Source organism: Nerophis lumbriciformis, linkage group LG04 (assembly GCF_033978685.3).
Source record: "Nerophis lumbriciformis linkage group LG04, RoL_Nlum_v2.1, whole genome shotgun sequence".
NCBI lineage: Eukaryota > Metazoa > Chordata > Actinopteri > Syngnathiformes > Syngnathidae > Nerophis > Nerophis lumbriciformis.
This window is the reverse complement of record NC_084551.2, coordinates 20,483,648-20,500,732: the sequence shown is the minus strand read 5'-3', so window position 1 is coordinate 20,500,732 and position 17,085 is coordinate 20,483,648. Positions and strand designations below refer to the sequence as shown.

The following is a 17,085-nucleotide window of genomic DNA, read 5'->3' as shown; positions in this document are numbered from 1 at the left end:
TTTTGACTCAAGGGCCACATTGGTTGGTAAAAATGTGTCTGGGGGGCTGGTGAATATATATAAAATCCCTCTTCCCAAATTGCTCAACTGATGTACTAGCATTTATTTAGGTACAGAATAACATTACAAAACATCTCTGACAAATAGGCATGGGTACTGTTCACAGTTTAATCGATACGGTACCAGTTCCCTGTTGCTGGGAATCGATACCGGTACTCAACGGTACTCATTTTCGGTACTTTTGTGTGTGTTAACGTGGTAAAAAATGTTTATTTGTGGCGTGGCTGAAAAGCTTAATGGGCCGCACTGAAAAGCTTGACAGGCCGCCGTAATTTGCCCTGGTCTGCCCTAGAGAGTTTGCCAGGCAATCACAGACCAGAAATAGCGACAACCAATCAAAAACAAAGTTTTTTATGACTTTTTTCCGGAGGAGCATTTTGCCTGAAGTTAAACAAAAGTAAATGTTCATCTGTGTGATCCAAAATACAGAATATAGTTGATTGTAAATTTAGACGAGCAAATGAAAACAACCCATTGATTGTCAACTCTAGAGGACGCCCAGAATACTGAGTCTTACTGCTATCAATATCATACAGGCCCCGCTGGAGAAACTTGCATCCTGCATGTGAAATCGTTGTGACCAAAAGCCTACACAGCACTAAAGATTGAGCGAATCATTGTCATTGACAGAAAAGAAAGTAGCTGTACACAAAAAAAACTGAACCCTCAATTTAAAGCCACAAAATCGAGTACCCTTTTCCAACAGGAAGTCTCAGTGGTACCACTAACCTCAACCTAATCACTAGCATCACTTAGTATGCAAACGCAGCCAAAGAACCTTGAGAAAAGTACCCAACAAACTTTGTCATTAAACTGATATGTGTGTACTTGTGCAAATTATTTATTTTTAAAAACAGAATTGCTTGAATCACTAGCACACAAAAATAGAATTAATAGCGTAAACCTGTTGTCAGTTGGTTTAAACTGCATAGTGTGGTTGGTTAAATGTAGGCACAGTGGATTGGTGGCTTGACCTGGGATTGGTTATGTTGATCTGTCTGTGCGGCGATTTGAACATGTACAAAGAGTTGTCTGTCTGTAGCTTATGTAGTTTATGTGAATTTCCCTGATATTATTTTGTGTTTATCAGCGGATTCCGTTTTATTGGCAAATGATATGACTCTGCCCGCAGTTATTTCAAAGCATAAATCATATGCCTTACTTTTTTTTGTTGAGTTTAAGTGATTATAGATTACCGCTGTGTCAAATTAAAAGTAGCAGCCATGATGAGATCCCAAACTTCGAGTAGACATGTTGTTTTTTTGCATTCATTCATTGCTCATCTGTTTCACCGTCACAAGTTCCGAACTTTGCATCCACACTGAAAGGCCCATTAATAGTATTTTTTTTAATTATTTTATTTTTATGATCGTGAGAAGCCATAATCAAAATTGAAATCAAAATTCGATCAATTGCCCAGCCCTAGCCCGCGGTTCGCAAGATGAGTTTGTTAAGTACAGAGATGAGGTGCAGTTTTTCATGAAAGAGACTGCTGTTCTAAATACATTCACTGGAGGTTGCATTAGCAATTCTGTTAGGCAAGCAGAGGGGTTATGGTTGGATTGCAAATGTGCAGTCTCTTTTCAGGATCCTCGTGTGTAAGTGACCCGGAACAACAGAAGGAGAAGTCTAAGAACGGTGTCAGTGTCGTCAAAACAATTTTGTCACGGTCAAAAGTTCCCTCTGTTTTTTTTTAATGTCCAGAGACATGGAAAGTGACACATTTGATTGGTTCTCTATCGAGCAGGCAAACATTGCTCTTCTTCTTCTGTTGTTGTTGTTCCGGGTCACTCACAGAGGAGGATACGGAAGAGAGACACTGCACATTGCAATCTACCATATCTCCAAATGTTGAACAGAAAAAAGAGTTTTCCACTCGCTGATTTAATTCCCATTTTCGATTTTCAAACACTCATTTGGATAATGGATAATGATTTTCCGTTTTTTATTATAAAACTAAAAAACAGGAAAAAATATTCTTTATATTAAATACCTTCTGGAATCTAAACGAAAAACGGATGGCCGTGACGTACAGTACACAAACCGCTCAGTGTACCTTCCGTTCATTTTATTCCCAATTCTGAAACATAAATCAAAAAACAAAATTAGGGACGTTTTTCGATTTTTATCATATATGGCAGATTTTAAAACAAACAAAAAAGGGTTTGATTTTCATTCAAATATTGCCAAAAAATTTGGTTTTGTGTTGTTTTCCTTTTTTGGATTTTAATTTTTCCAGATAAACATAAAAATCGGGAAAAAAAATGTTCATCCAAAATGCAAAAATGCGTGTTTATCTGTGTGATGACAAATTGAACCAGAAACCGTATTTTAGCTCTACCTTTGGGTTTAGCATGTTTTTAGCATAACAGTAACACCCTTGTTCAGCAGGAGTCCTATTGTCATTTTTAAAAAGTGTCATTAAATAGTTTTGTTTCAGAAATTAAAATAGAAAAAATGACCGGAAATTAGTTTTTTGATTTGCATTTAAGAATTGGAAATAGAATGAACGGAAGGTACACGGACCTGAAATACTGCTTCCGGTTCAATTTTATGGCAATATTTGAATGAAAATCAACCCTTTTTTGTTTGTTTTAAAATCTGCCGTACATAATAAAAATCCAAAAAACGGCCTTAATTTTGTTTTTTGATTCGCGTTTCAGAATTGGAAATAGAATGAACGGAAGGTACAAGGACCCAAACCGTATTTGATACCTAGAAGAGTTTTTATTATGTTTGATATCCATTTAGTAATTTGTTCAATCCCACAAAGGATGTGACCTAAATTTTAAATGGCTTTGTAGACCAAGTCTAGGTTCTTGGCGTCCTTTGTTGTCTTTTTGAAACTGCACAGATTTTCTCCTCAGAATTTTCAACAAACTTGTTTTGACAAGAGGATATTTTGTGATATGTACATTTTCAGAATGTGCTTGTTCTAATTTTGGCCAAAGTAAAACAAAGAAAACTATTAGAGATAAATGCGTTAAAATATGTAATATCGGGAATTATCGGCATCGTTTTTTTTATTATCGGTATCAGGAGGTTTTTTTGTCTTGTTTTTTAATTTATTTATTTTTTGGTTTTTATTAAATCAACATAAAAAACACAAGATACACTTACAATTAGTGCACCAACCCAAAAAAAACTCCCTTCATTCACACTCATTCACACAAAAGGGTTGTTTCTTTGTGTTATTAATATTCTGGTTCCTACATTATATATCAATATATATCAATACAGTCTGCAAGGGATACAGTCCGTAAGCACACATGATTGTGCGTGCTGCTGGTCCACTAATAGTACTAACCTGTAACAGTTAATTTTACTAATTTTCATTAATTACTAGTTTCTATGTAACTGTTTTTATATTGTTTTACTTTCTTTTTTATTCAAGAATTTTTTTTTAATTTATTCAGCTTATTTTATTTTATTTTATTTTTTTTAAAGTACCCTATCTTCACCATACCTGGTTGTCCAAATTAGGCATAATAATGTGTTAATTCCACGACTGTATATATCGGTTGATTTCGGTATCGGTTGATATCGGTATCGGTAATTAAAGAGTTAGACAATATCGGAATATCAGATATCGGCAAAAAGCCATTATCGGACATCCCTAAAAACTATCTTAAATTGTCTTTATTTTTAAGTTACAATGCCATGATTTTACCAGTCCGGTTCACTTGTGAAAAGATTTTCACGTGCTAAAATGAGTTTGACACCCCTGGGCTAAATTAAATACAGAAAGTCATTATACAGTGCAGTTCCATATTGCTGCAAACTAAAACCACAATAATAAATTGTCATAAGTAACAAAACTGCTGTGACCGTTTCAAAAACTGCCATGTTATTGTTTCCTACTGGGATAAATTGAACTACAAATAGTCTTTTGTCCATTATATGCAAGTAACATGATTATTTCTTTTTTTTTTGGCAAAGCATAATTGAAATAGTGCTTCATCTACTAGCACAATGGAGTGCATTTTGAAATTCAGAGGAGGAATAATGTGGTTGTCTAAGACCATGCATGTCCTGTTATAATTGTAGAGTCAGAAAGCCAGCAGTGAATACATCTACATACAGCATGTCTTGTGAATAGTCTCTGTGATGTTGAGACTCTTACCTGAGAAGCAATCAGGTTGAAGAATTCTCCAAGTGGTGGCAGCAGAACCTCTATACTTGACTTTTCTTTAGGTTATCTCTCAACAGGTGTGATAGCATCGACACCACCTGCAATAAGCACAGAGAATGTTTATCAGGAGCAGTGTATCAGCCCATCTAATTATTTTTATTGTGCTCAAGGATTAAATAAAACTGCCATTGATCAGTGTTGATTTTGACAGCAATTTTAAAATGTTGTTTTAGTCAGTCTTTTGACGAAATGTATTTTAGTTTTAGTTATATTTTAGTCATCTCCAGTAAATTGATTCAGTTTTAGTCTAGTTTTAGTCCACTAAATGCCTCAAAATTTTAGTCGACTACAATTACGATACATTTTGTGGACTAAAATATAATGTATAAAGGATAATACATCTTTGAGTTGCCTTTTAATAAAGGTTGTTAGAATTACGGCACAACAAAATAAATCAACACTGCATAACTTAGCATATGCAGAGGCATTTCAATAAATCACATTATTTCTGAATGAATTTAGACTAAGAGACTAATTAAAGCCTGAGAAGTTTTTTCAGTTAATATCCGATTGTGTATTCAATGGAGTGTATGTACAGAAGCCAAAACCAGTGAAGTTGGCAAGTTGTGTAATTCGTAAATAAAAACAGAATACAATGATTTGCAAATCCTTTTACAACTTATATTCAATTGAATAGACTGCAAAGACAAGATATTTAATGTTCGAACTAAGACACCTATTGTATTTTGGCAAATAATCATTAACTTAGAATTTATTAGCAGCAACACGTTGCACAAACATTTGCACAGGGGCATTTTTACCACTGTGTTACATGGCCTTTCCTTTTAACAACACTCAGTAAACGTTTGGGAACTGAAGAGACACATTTTTTAAGCTTTTCATGTGGAATTTTTTCCCGTTCTTGCTTGATGTACAGCTTAAGCTGTTCAACAGTCCGGGGTCTCTGTTGTGGTATTAGGCTTCAAATTGCACCACACATTTTCAATGGGGAAACAGGTCTGGACTACAGGCAGGCCAGTCTAGTACCCGCACTCTTTTACTACGAAGCCACGCTGGTGTAACACGTGGCTTGGCATTGTCTTGCTGGAATAAGCAGGGGCGTCCATGATAACGTTGCTTGGATGGCAACATATGTTGCTCCAAAACCTGTATGTACCTTGCAGCATTAATGGTGCTCGGGATCTTTCTGTGTGGAGTTTGCATGTTCTCCCTGTGACTGCGTGGGTTCCCTCCGGGTACTCCGGCTTCCTCCCACCTCCAAAGACATGCATCTGGGGATAGGTTGATTGGAAACACTAAATTGGCCCTAGTGTGTGAATGTGAGTGTGAATGTTGTCTATCTGTGTTGGCCCTGTGATGAGGTGGCGACTTGTCCAGGGTGTGCCCCGCCTTCCGCCCGAATGCAGCTGAGATAGGCTCCAGCACACCCGCGACCCTGAACGGGACAAGCGGTAGAAAATGGATGGATGGATGGATGTGTTATTTGAAATATTAGCTTCGGCCTACTAACTGTTATGTAGATGTCCTGATGGTTAGTCTGCAGATGGCGCTTCGTGTTTGTAGTATTTTTGCCGAAAAAAATTGAGCCACAGGGTTCACAAGTTGTGTTGTTGTCTAAAGGTGAAGGGCGTCCATATGCAGGGTTTCCCCGAGACTGCTAAAATATCTGTGATGCTGGGGGCATAGTCAGGTGCGTGGTTATTAGTGTGGTCACTATGATGTCATCGAGTAAGTTACATAGTTTGCTAAGATGATATAATTTTCTTTAAAAAGGCTCAAAAATGTATACTGTATTTTTTGGACTATAAGTCGCAGTTTTTTTCATAGTTTGGCCGGGGTTGCGACTTATACTGTCTATTATGCATTTTCGGCCGGTGCGACTTATACTACGGAGCGACTTATACTCCGAAAAATACGGTACATACATTTAAAAAAAAAATCTGTTATTATTAATTAGTATTACCATATATATTTTTTTAATCATTTTGCCATATTACCAATTGTTGCTGCTCAGTGGCGTTGTGGTTAGAGTGTCCGTCCTGAGATCGGTATGGTCGTGAGTTCAAACCCCGGCCGAGTCATACCAAAGTCTATAAAAATGGGACCTATTACCTCCCTGCTTGTCACTCAGCATCAGGGGTTGGAATTGGGGGTTAAATCACCAAAATGATTCCCGGGCGCGGCCACTGCTACTGCTCACTGCTCTACTCACCTCCCAGGGGGTGAACAGGGGAATGGGTCAAATGCAGAGGTTAATTTCACCACACCTAGTGTGTGTGTGTGACTATCATTGGTACTTTTTTGTACAATGTACTTTGTTGAGATTGTTTCAAGTGTTTAGAGACGCTTAATAACTTTTTAGAATAAAAACAACTAGGAACAAATCTAGCTTCTTCTTCTGGTGTTATTATAAAATGTAGTTGTGTTTAGAGACTACTTCTGTCCCTCAATTTGCCTGACGAAAGAAGCGAGCCACAGCAAGCATGACGTCACACTTACTCCGCGCCGTTGCTTAAAAGCCACCACTGTCCTCTTGATATTTGCACATTTTGTAGATGGCTATCCGTGGGTATATCTGGGATATATTAAAATTACGAAAAATCAAAACAGTGTGCCATACAAAGACGCTAGTTCTGATTGGCTACCTTCCCATGTGCAACTGTGATTGGCTGTTTGGTGCCACCTGCTTAAAAACAAAATTAAATATGATTGGATTTTGTCTCCGTCAAAATTTACGTCTAGTTTTAATTTGTTGACTAAATTGTCAAGCAATGTCGTATTTGTTTTAGTCAACATGCTTTTGTTTTCATTCTTTTTCATCCCTAATTTCGTCAAGAGAAAACAGGTTGTTGACAACGACGAAAATATTTAGTCAAGAAATGTAACACTGAACTTCAGCCTCTATTGTGAATCTAAATGATCTAATAAAAGCAGTCATCCCTGTTAATTTGTTCGTAACATGACTGCAATAATTTAATTTCCACAAAGTAGGAATTATCAATATATCAATACTCATGATATCACAATACCATAATAATACTATATTACGATATTACGAATCAAAAATGTTTATAGCTTGTGCATTTAAATACTTTTTTTTTTTTTTTTTTTTTAAACATAATGAGAGCCTTCAAGACGTGAACTAATAACCTTTACCCACCTTTACACACTTTTTAAATCCAATTTCGTAATGCTACCTGAGGCTGAGCCAATCAGTGGCCACCAGAGGTGGGTAAAGTAGCCAGAAATTGTACTCAAGTAAGAATACTGTTACTTTAGAGATTTATTACTCAAGTAAAGTAAGGAGTAGTCACCCAAATATTTACTTGAGTAAAAGTAAAAAGTATGTTGTGAAAAAACTACTCAAGTACTGAGTAACTGAAGAGTAACATACACACACATATCATATATATATATATATATATATATATATATATATATACATACACACATATATATATATACATATATATATATATATATATATATACACACACACATATATATATATATATATATATATATATATATATATATATATATATATATATATATATATATATATACACACATTTATATATATACATTATATATATATATATATATATATATATATACACACACACATTTATATATATACATTATATATATATATATATATATATATATATATATATATATATATATATACACATATATATATACACATATATATATATATACAGTATATAATTTATATGTATTTATTTTGCCGTTTTTGTTTACATGTTAAAGGTGTTTTAATGAATATACATGCATGTTTAACACATATAGATTCCTTTCTTTCATGAAGACAAGAATATAAGTTGGTGTATTACCTGATTCTGATGACTTGCATTGATTGTAATCAGACAGTAGTGCTGATAGCGTCCACGTTTTCAAATGGAGGAGAAAAAAAGTTCCTCCTTCCTGTCTAATACCACATGAAAGTGGTTGGTTGTCGGCATCTTATTTGTCCAGCTTCCATATTTCGTTTTTATACACTTTACAAGAAATACATTGGCGGCAAACTCCGTAGCTTGCTAGCTTGTTTGCGCTGGCTTTCGGAGACTCTTGTTTTGAAAGCGCAGGCGCGACGGCACTTTTATTGTGAAGACAGGAACTGTGCAGTCAGTGTTTAGGCTTTTGACGGGATGTACGGTTGAAATAAAAAAGGGTCTTTTTTCCTTCACACTTTTGATTGATTGATTGAAACTTTTATTAGTAGATTGCACAGTACAGTATATATTCCGTACAATTGACCACTAAATGGTAACACCCCAATAAGTTTTTCAACTTGTTTAAGTCAGGTCATGTGACCGCCTGGCTCTGTTTGATTGGTCCAACGTCACCAGTGACTGCATCTGATTGGTGGAACGGAGTGAACGTCACCAGTGACTGTATTTGTTGAAACGCAGGCACTATGAAGGTTTGTCTGACAAACCAAAACAAACAAAGCGTGCATTAACAGATCGATAAAAATTAGTAGCGAGTAGCGAGCTGAATGTAGATAAAAGTAGCGGAGTAAAAGTAGCGGAGTAAAAGTAGCGGAGTAAAAGTAGCGTTTCTTCTCTATAAATATACTCAAGTAAAAGTATGTTGCATTAAAACTACTCTTAGAAGTACAATTTATCCCAAAAGTTACTCAAGTAGATGTAACGGAGTAAATGTAGCGCGTTACTACCCACCTCTGGTGGCCACGATACTGAACAGCAGGCTCTGATTGGTTTTGGTCTACCTCTAGTGACCAATACTATTGTCGTATTGATACTTTTAGTTTATTTCACTATTTTATGCTTGAAAATGCTTAATTTAGGACCAAAAAATTCTAGAATATGCTTTAAGAAAATATATACGTCTAAAACACAGGTGTCAAACTCAAGGGCCGTGGGCCAGATCTGGCCCACAACATCATTTTATTTGACCCTCGAAAGCCCGGAAATAATATGCGTCATTAAAGTACTTTATATTTTCCTACTAAATGTATTATTTTTTTCCATTTTGACAGAAAAAATACATGTACTCAATGCAATCACATATTTTTTTAAACATAACTATGATAACGTAACAAAAAATGATCATAAATTCAAACAATGTTTTTGTTAATCTAGAAATAAATACTTTTTATCTGCTTGACTTATGATTTCAGAGCAAATTATTCATCAATTTGTCAAATTTTATGAATAGATTTTACAGCGACTTTATGAAATTTACTTTGGTACTGTTTTGCTATTCACAATAGTACACGGTAAAATCTACAGTTGTCGTTTTTACGGTAAAATCCGGCAGCTAAGTTGCCGGAATTGTACTGTAAAAATGCAGTTTTATAGTTACAGTAAAAAAAACACTGTACATTTTACAGTAACATTCTATCAACTGAGCTGCCAGGTTTGTACTGTGAAAAACAGTGGTATTTTATTTTCCATTTAGAGTAACATGCTGAAAAAAAACTGTAAATGCGACTGTCCTGTCAGTTTCTTACTGTAAAAAAATGTAAAAAAAAAAAAAGTTTTACATTGTACATAAAAAAGCAAATCATCAAATGCATAGGCAATTGTGTAATACTATAATTCACTGTACGACTGGTACGACTAATAACGTATAAATAATAATAACAAACTATAAATAATAATCATCTGAAATCCCTGTAATGCAGTAATTGTTGTGGTAAATATATTGAGTATAGTGTTGTCCCCATACCAATATTTTGGTACTGGTACTTGTAATCATTACAGTGGATGTCAGGTGTAGATCCACCAATGGCGTTTGTTTATATTGTAGCGTCCCAGAACAGTTGGTACTGCAGGGAGTTCTGGGAATTTGTTCTGTAGTGTTTATGTTGTGTTGCGGTGCAAATATTCTCCCAAAACGTGTTTGTCATTGCTGTTTAGTGTGGTTTCACTATATGGCACATGTTTATGACAGTGTTGGCATTGTTCATAGGGCTAACCTTAGTGTGACATGAATGGCTGTTGACTAAGTATGGACTTCATTCAGATGTGAGCAAGTGGGTACAAAGATAAGTTGTTCGTCTTAATGGTCATTAATCGGACACGGTGAAATCTTGCCTCGGGGTTATCAACTATAGACAAATTATAATGCATCCATTCACATGACTCCGGGATGCTGAGGTGTGTAGTCCTTCAGGGATGACACTTGAAATACATGATTTGTCTCCATTGAGACAAGGATTGGTGATTATGAAGTAATTAAAACACTGCAGACTGCGGACAGACATTAGCCGCTAGCTAGCTAGCCAGCCATGTCTTAAAGCCGACCTGAAGACGATGGGTGGGGGGCCGGTACTTTTTAGAGGCGGTATAGTACCGAATATGATTCATTAGTATCGCGGTACTATACTAATGGCGGTAATAGAGTAGATTGACAAATATTGCAATTCCATATGTTGCTCTTTAATATTAACTACCGATAAGCTAGTGTTTCTTGTCTAAAAATATATTATTTATTTCACTTATTTTTCCATCGTAGTCTCCTTGTGGTTCTTCTCCAACATTTTGTTTTGAAACACTCCCTGCCTGCTCAAAGTAATTTGCAATATATTCCTTCTCACCCTCTCTATTTTAGTCTCGGTGACTGCTGGGAAGTTGTAACTGTGAATTACAAAATGGCTGACTGTGGCACAGCAGTGTTCTTTTCTGAGTGCACTGTTTGGTCAAGAAAAATGGTGAAACATTTTTTTTTTTCCCCCGCTATGCCCATTTGCCTTGGCATGACAGATTATCATGTAAAGGACAAAGTGGAAAACAGGCACCGCGTTTGTCCCTCTGCCTGTCTGTCCTTCCACTTAGCAGGGGGTCTGTGTGTGTGTGTGTGTGTGTGTGTGTGTGTGTGTGTGTGTGTGTGTGTGTGTGTGTGTGTGTGTGTGTGTGTGTGTGTGTGTGTGTGTGTGCGTGCGTGCGTGCGTGCGTGCGTGCGTGCGTGCGTGCGTGCGTGCGTGCGTGCGTGCGTGCGTGCGTGCGTGTGTGTGTGTGTGCTATCATGATGCAAACAGATGACCAATGAAACAGCATATACTTGATTCAACTCTGTGTGTGTATGTGTGTGTCTCAGCAGGGGTTCTCCTGCTGCAGTCCTGATGATTGGAGTGTCAGGACTGGGTTTAGTTACTATGGCAACTGTTTTATGCTTCGACACCCCCACCCCCCCTTTACCCAGCACACACGTGCACATGCACACAAGCCTATTCTGCCTTACTCTTTCCTTCAATTTGTTTTGATTCTGTCTTTCCCAGGTTGATGCCCCACCCCCTAAATATACCTCCCCTCAAATAGAATGCAATGCTTTTTGTGGGTTAATCATATGCAATTTAGGGAACATGTTCCTCTGCAGCTAACAAGATATAATTTTCTTGTTTACTTATCTACTGCTTCTTAAGTTTTATATGTCTGCTACAGGGGGTTAGCCTAAGAGGCTTCCACTGTGCAGGGTGTTTCATAGGGATGGGGAGTCTTAAGGCATTTGGAAAGTTCACAGTTATCTTAAGGCGGAAGCCTAATGCCGCTGGAGCCTATTCAGAAGGAATGAGCTCCAAGCACAGAGTGTTCTTCCTCTTGCAGAAAAAAATAATTTGAGACAATTGTGTTAATATCTGACATGCATTAATATAATACGTAAACATTATTGCAACGAGTGATTTAAGTTAGGTCAAATGCTACAGAAAGGGAAGAGTTCCATATTGCCCTATTCCTGGGTGGATCTGTACTGAGAGGAAGGTAAGGGGTTTAATCAGTTTGCAATGCAGTCAGCTGAAAATGATGGAAAGCGCCACTCTACATAGCAACTGATGCTGTGGTCCAAGTTAGAATCGCCCCAAAACACATTTTAAGATATTCAACACTAGTGGCTAAAGTAAGAGTGCACCCCCCCCCCCCCCCTAATTTGTCACGTTTCATGTGTCAGGTAAACCCCGACAAATGGGGCCTTATGAATCCACGTCCTACTGTAAATGTAGGAGTGTCAACACTTCCTAAAGAAAGTGTTATCTATTCATAGTGTGAGGAACCCGCATGGCTGCGGCAGTTGTGACCCCAAGATGCAGGAAACAGGAGAACGTCGTGCAGGTAAGAGTTTTCATTATACTCAAACAAGGAGGAGAAGTCATGCATCCAGTATAGGGTCCCTAACATAGTCCATCCTCGGGCACTGAGGAACAGGCGAGGCAGGCATAAATAGCAGCCTGATTGGCAACCGCAAGCAGGTGTGCCGGGCTGCCAATCAGGGACAGGTGAGGAAAACAAGCGCTCATGGAGACATGCAGGAAATGCAACAAAATTAAGAGCGTCGACAGGAAACAAACACCAAAAGAACAGAGGCGTGAGCCGGGCGTACCGCAGGAGACGATGGCAGAGCCGGGCGGAGCACCGGGGCCGGCGGCCGAGTCGAAGGGAGAAGGTTTGAGCCTGCTGTGGGTTGGGACCGCACAAACCTGACTTTCATAGGGCGGTATAGCTCAGTTGGTGGAGTGGCCGTGCCAGCAACTTGAGAGTTCCAGGTTCGATCCCCGCTTCCACCATCCTCGTCACTGCCGTTGTGTCCTTGGGCAAGACACTTTACCCACCTGCTCCCAGGGCTACCCACACTGGTTTAAATGTAACTGAGATATTGGGTTTCACTAGGTAAAGTGCTTTGAGTCACTAGAGAAAAGCGCTATATAAATATAATTCACTTCACTTCACTTCACTTCATGTCCTCCAGAAATTATGTGGTCCAGAACTGTGTGGTACAGAACGTCGGTTCCACATCACCGTCAGGGGTTCCCGCAAAGTCACTTTCTGGCACGAGGATTCTATCGGGAACTCGGTTGTGACCCCAAGATGCAGGAAACAGGAGAAAAACGTGCAGGTAAGCGTCTTTATATACTCAAACATAGGAGGAACAGTCACAAAAGGTCCCTAAAATAATCAATTCAAGAGCACTGAGGAACAAGCGAGGCAGGCATTAATAGCTGCCTGATTGGCAACTGCAACCAGGTGTGCCGGGCTGCCAATCAGGGACAGGTGAGGGAAATGAGCGCTCAGGGAGACGTGCAGGAAATGGAACAAAATTAAGAGCGCCAACAGGAAACAAACACCAAACAAACAGAAGCGGGAGGCGGCGGTTCTGGGTTGGAACCGCACAAACCTGGCTGTCATGTCCTCCAGGAATCGTGCGGTCCAGAACATCGGCTCCACGTCGTCGACAGGGGTTCTCGCAATGTCACTTTCTGGCTGGAGGATTCTGTCGGGAACTCACATGGCTGCGGCGGTTGTGACCCCAACATGCAGGAAACAGGAGAACAACGTGCAGGTAAGAGTCTTCATATACTCAAACATAGGAGGAGCAGTCAAAAAATGTCCCTAACATAATCAATTCTCGAGCACAGAGGAACAGGGGAGGCAGGCATAGATAGCAGCCAGATTGGCAACTGCAACCAGGTATGCCGGGCTGCCAATCAGGGACAGGTGAGCGAAACGAGCGCTCAGGGAGACATGCAGGAAATGGAACAAAATTAAGAGTGCCGACAGGAAACAAACACTAAACAAGGAACCACCACCAGAAGTGAAGTGACAGATCGTCACACATAGAATATGATTACCATACACACTCACACACCATACTTGCCAACCCTCCCGGATTTTCCGGGAGACTCCCTAAATTCAGCGCCTCTCCCGAAAGTCTCCCGGGACAAATTTTCTCCCGAAAATCTCCCGAAATTCAGGCGGAGCTGGAGGCCACGGACCCTCCAGCTCCATGCGGACCTGAGTGACGTGTCGACAGCCTGTTTTCACGTCCGCTTTCCTACAATATAAACAGCGTGCCTGCCCAATCACGTTATAACTGTAGAATGATCGAGGGCGAGTTCTTGGTTTCTTATGTGGGTTTATTGTTAGGCAGTTTCATTAACGTCCTCCCAGCGCGGTAACAACACACAACAACAGCAGTCACGTTTTCGTCTACCGTAAAGCAGTTTGTCTGCCGTAAACAGCAATGTTGTGACAATCTACTGTACATGCATATGTGACAATAACATCTAGGGCTTTTAGAGAGTGCAGTGCACAACTGCGCACACAACAAGGAGACGAAGCAGAATGCATCATCAGAGAGGGTGTTCAGCATGGTTAGAAAAATAGTGACAGAGAATAGAACAAGGATGGACAATTCAACCCTTAACTCAACAATGAGTAGATGAGTGTTATGTGTGTGTATATGTGTAAATAAATGAACACTGAAATTCAAGTATTTCTCTTATTTATATTTATTTATATATATATATATATATATATATATACATATATATATATATATATATATATATATATATATATATATATATATATATATATACATATATATACATATATATATATATATATATTTATTTTATTTTATATATATATATATATAAAATAAAATAAATATATATATATATATATATATATGTATATATATATATATATATATATATATATATGTATATATATATATATACTGTATATGAAATACTTGACTTGGTGAATTCTAGCTGTAAATATACTCCTCCCCTCTTAACCACGCCCCCAACCACGCCCCACCCCAACCACACCTCCCGAAATCGGAGGTCTCAAGGTTGGCAAGTATGTCACACACACACTTAACAATAGGGATGGCTACTGTTTACATTTAACTGAAACCTATGCCGTTACTTTTGAGGCCGAGTCGGTCCTTGAACAGTGCTCGAACCGGCACTTGAATATTTGAAAACATGCTAATTTTGTTTAAAAACAAAAGCTTTTTGATTTTAAGGAATGTTGTTGCATGCAAGTTTGACAGAATGGTAAAATAAATAATGAGTAACTGCACTTTTTTGGGAAGAATTTTGCTTATCATCCACAATTCCTATGTGAGACAAAACACACATGGTCCTTATCTTTTATGTACATTCTAAATATTGAAAAACGAATAGTACGTGGCGGTATAACTTGGTTAATATGCAGGTCACGGCAAGTAATTTGAATTGTTGGCATTTTTCTAATGTTTTTTGGCTTTATACGCGGAATCGATCGTATCACTATTACATTGTTAGCTGACCCATACTAGTAAATGTATACTATTTAGAGTGCACAGAAAAGGGAATGACATCTGTATTTGTCTCATAAGGATTGTGGGGGATGGGCAAAATTCACAAAAGGTGCAGTTACCTTTAAAGTAATAAATGAACCAATATTAAATAACATTCACAACGAAATGTCATAATTATCTCAGCAAAACCTGAAGAAATACAGAACACAAACAATGTGCGGAAAAAACGATTTTCTTGCTTGATTGGTAGAGTTTGCATAAATTGGCGCGTTTGCAACGTAACAGAACCCAGGAAGATCTGAATGTAGACCAGGGATGTCAAATCGCAGTTATGGCTGCCATCAGAGGGCCGTTTGTAACAGCGAATAATATATGAATGAACAATCTACTTAATATACCTTTACAGTAAAAACTTTACATTTACAAAATATTACTGCATAATAGTGTTTTTTTTAAATGTTTTACAACATTTTACGGTTAATGGGGTTGTGTTAAATTTACATTGGTTTTTACAACATTATATTGTTAATAGAAAAACAGTACAAGTTCCTTTTTTATTCTGGCAACTTAGCTGCCAGTTTTTCGACCGTAAAAACAAATGTACCGTCTTTCCATTTACAGTAATACACCGTTAAAAACAACAACCCTTGATTTTACAGTAAATAAATTGGCAGCTCAGTCAACAAAATTTTTACGCAAAAAACAGTAGTAGTTTTTTTCAATTTACAGTAATATGCTGTAAAGAACAACGGAAAATGTATTGTCATTTTTATGAATGGATAGTTTGCTGTAAAGTTAAGTATTTTTATTTATTTTTATTTAGACAAAACATGTTTGGAAAGTATGATAGTATACTGTAATATCTGTTAATAATGGATATTACTAAAGTTGAAACGGCATGAAATTTCAAGCAGTACATATATTTTTTCTGTCAAAATTTAAAAAATGAATTACATTTAGTGAGAAAATATTAAGTACTTTATTGACACATCATTTCCAGGTGTTTGCAGACCAGATTAAATGATCACAATGTTAAAATGTCACTTTTCTTTGCTTGCAAATAAAATAAAATCAATAATGACATAAAGTATACGACAGTATATTTGGAACAATGGTCGTTGTCGTAAAGTCACCTCTAAGAGCACTTTAAAGTCCAATAATCCAATTCTCTTTATTCTACTATATCTGCTGTTGTTTTTATTATAGTGTGACATTTGTTGATTGTTTTATTTGCAGACAAACTAAGCAAATATCTGTTTTCTGCATGTATACACCCATGCACCTCATTTAATGGGAGTAGCTGTTGATGGCGAGCTAATGATGATGTGGTCAGGGCAAGAATGGGGAGCTTCTTTGTTGTTTTGCTCTGTGCCTCAATTCACCCTCTGCCTAAGAGCCTCACAGCTGTGTTTGCTATAAAACACAGAGCTTCTAATCAATTTACATTATTAGTAATTCAGTTGAAGAGGGGGGGTAGCCTTTCAAGAACATTACTTTCACCACATGTGCTAATGTGATACTTGAATCGCACTCGCAGTCTTGACAGTCTTTCACTAAGTAATTCTTGCTTTCAATGGATGGACACATTTTATTTCTGATGCAATCCGACGTTACTTTGCAAACTGCGCATAAATACGGACAAAAAAATACTGATTTATGTCCTTGGGTCAAAGCATTACACTGGAAAATTACTATAAGCAATTAATTATTCAAGTATTTATGTTATAACATTAACACTACATGATGCTCATTACAATGGCAGTGTTCATTTTTTGGACTAAAAGTTTTTGTCTTCA

At 37.6% G+C, this 17,085-nt stretch overlaps 1 protein-coding gene across 1 annotated transcript in view; it reads right to left on the bottom strand.

Moving 5' to 3' along the window:
• Window positions 1-17,085, bottom strand: part of ulk4 (unc-51 like kinase 4) — a 202,205-nt gene that overhangs the window by 154,107 nt on the left and 31,013 nt on the right. Inside the window, 2 exon segments of the mRNA XM_072912929.1 lie at window positions 4,184-4,236; window positions 4,239-4,290. Of these exon segments, the coding sequence (XP_072769030.1) occupies window positions 4,184-4,236; window positions 4,239-4,290 (105 nt within the window).